Source organism: Octodon degus, unplaced genomic scaffold (genome assembly GCF_000260255.1).
Source record: "Octodon degus isolate 3935 unplaced genomic scaffold, OctDeg1.0 scaffold00027, whole genome shotgun sequence".
Taxonomy (NCBI): domain Eukaryota; kingdom Metazoa; phylum Chordata; class Mammalia; order Rodentia; family Octodontidae; genus Octodon; species Octodon degus.
In genome coordinates, this window is record NW_004524603.1 from 13,839,194 (window position 1) to 13,840,895 (window position 1,702).

The 1,702-nt window shown below is 42.5% G+C and overlaps 1 protein-coding gene across 1 annotated transcript in view; it reads right to left on the reverse strand.

The window, feature by feature from the left end:
* Mgam2 (maltase-glucoamylase 2 (putative)) overlaps positions 1–1,702 on the reverse strand; it is a 108,360-nt gene that overhangs the window by 49,977 nt on the left and 56,681 nt on the right. The window contains 1 exon segment of the mRNA XM_023712752.1: positions 1,483–1,650. Coding sequence (XP_023568520.1) covers positions 1,483–1,650 — 168 coding nt within the window.

Sequence of the window (1,702 nt, forward strand, 5' to 3'; positions counted from 1 at the left end):
ACAAGAGTTGTAGCTTTTTGGTCTGAGAAGGTCAGTGAAATGCCCTCAGGATTTGTCCTGAGATCCTGTACCTCAGATTGTAGAACCTTTATCAGTACAGCCATGTGGATGAGTCATGGCCATTGCTTGGCCAGTGTAGAGCTCACAATTTGCCACAGATTTCTTTAGATGTTTCACATGGACCTACAGGATTTAATGGGCCTTTCTAGATTTTAGACTAGCTTTGATCCAAATGCTTTGAATCCTGTTGCTTATATCTTTTAAAATAATAATGTTTTCTTGTGCCATTAGATGTTAAAAGTGTTTAACTTTTCATTTATACAGGGGCTTACAGCTAAGAGTTTGCCTTAGATCTTAACAGAGACTTACAGATTAGACTTTTCAGCAAGGCTAAAACTGTTAGGATTTTGGCATCTCTTAGAGATGGACTAAAATGCCTTTTACATCAAGAAATGTACAGAAGTCTTGGGGGGGGGGGCGAGAGGTGGAATGTTATGGCTTGTGTCTAGATGTCCCCGCAAAGCCTCATGCAGTCAATGAGACAGGCTTCTAGAGTCTGTGATCAATTCATGATCCAATGCAGAGATTATGGGTATGAGTGCTGCACCCACCCTGGGGCAGATAGACTAAATTCAAAATAAAGTAAAAACAAAGCCCGCTAGCTGCCACAGCCACTGCTCTTCCCCTTTGCTCTTTACAGTTTTCTGCTGCCACAAGCTGCTGCCCTCTGCCATGTGCCTCTCCGCCTTGGAGCCAGCCAAATATAGACTAAAACCTCCACTAACTGTGAGCTAAATAAACCTTTCCTTCCTTAACTTTGGGCATCATCTATGTTGTCCCAACAACAACAAAATAACCAAAATAAGGTGCTATTGTCATCAATAAATTATTCCATCAATGAGCTCATAGCTGTGTGTGCTGTCAGGAGGTGGGGCCTGGCTGGGGTGGGGTAGGCCACAAGAATAGTGACCTTGGAGGATACATCTCTTTCTCTGACTCATGCTTTCTTTCTTCTTCTTGGCTGTCAGGAGTTGAGCAGCTCTTCTCTGTCAGGGCCTTCTGACCATAACTGAACCCTCTGAAACTGCAAACTAAATAAGCCTCCCCTTCATTAAATGATGATATCAAGTATTTGATGCCTGTAACAGGAAGGTTGACTGATACAGTGTAACTACTCTCCAGAACTAGACCAATATATGGACCATTCTCTTCTCTGTTACTTGTGAGATCAGCGTATGGATTTTTAAATTGGCCAAAAGCATTCTCTGTTCTCTTAAAGTCCCGACTCTTTCTGTCTTCTTCCAAGCCCTGATGCATACAAGTTGAGGGAACCATATTTTTACACACAAGTAGCGCTACCATCTCCCTATGATATGATGTCTCCTTCAAAAAGCCAACAATCGCTGTGTCTGCCCAAAGCCCTGTCGGAATCTCAAGCCAGAGCTTTCCGTGAGGGCCCTCTGTGATGGAAGAACTCCTCACCTGTTTGGCAGCATTGTAAACAGTGCTTGAAATGGGGGTGGTAGCACTGTTAGATAAGACAACAAAGTTTGTTGGCTCCTTGTCCATTCCGAAGATCCTGATATTTGTAAACATGAGGTGGTTGAGATCCATGTAATTGTTATTTGTAATCTTTGCCTGTAGACGATTCTAAGAAAAAAAGTCAGTTTGTAGGTTAGAAACATCATATACAATGTCTTTC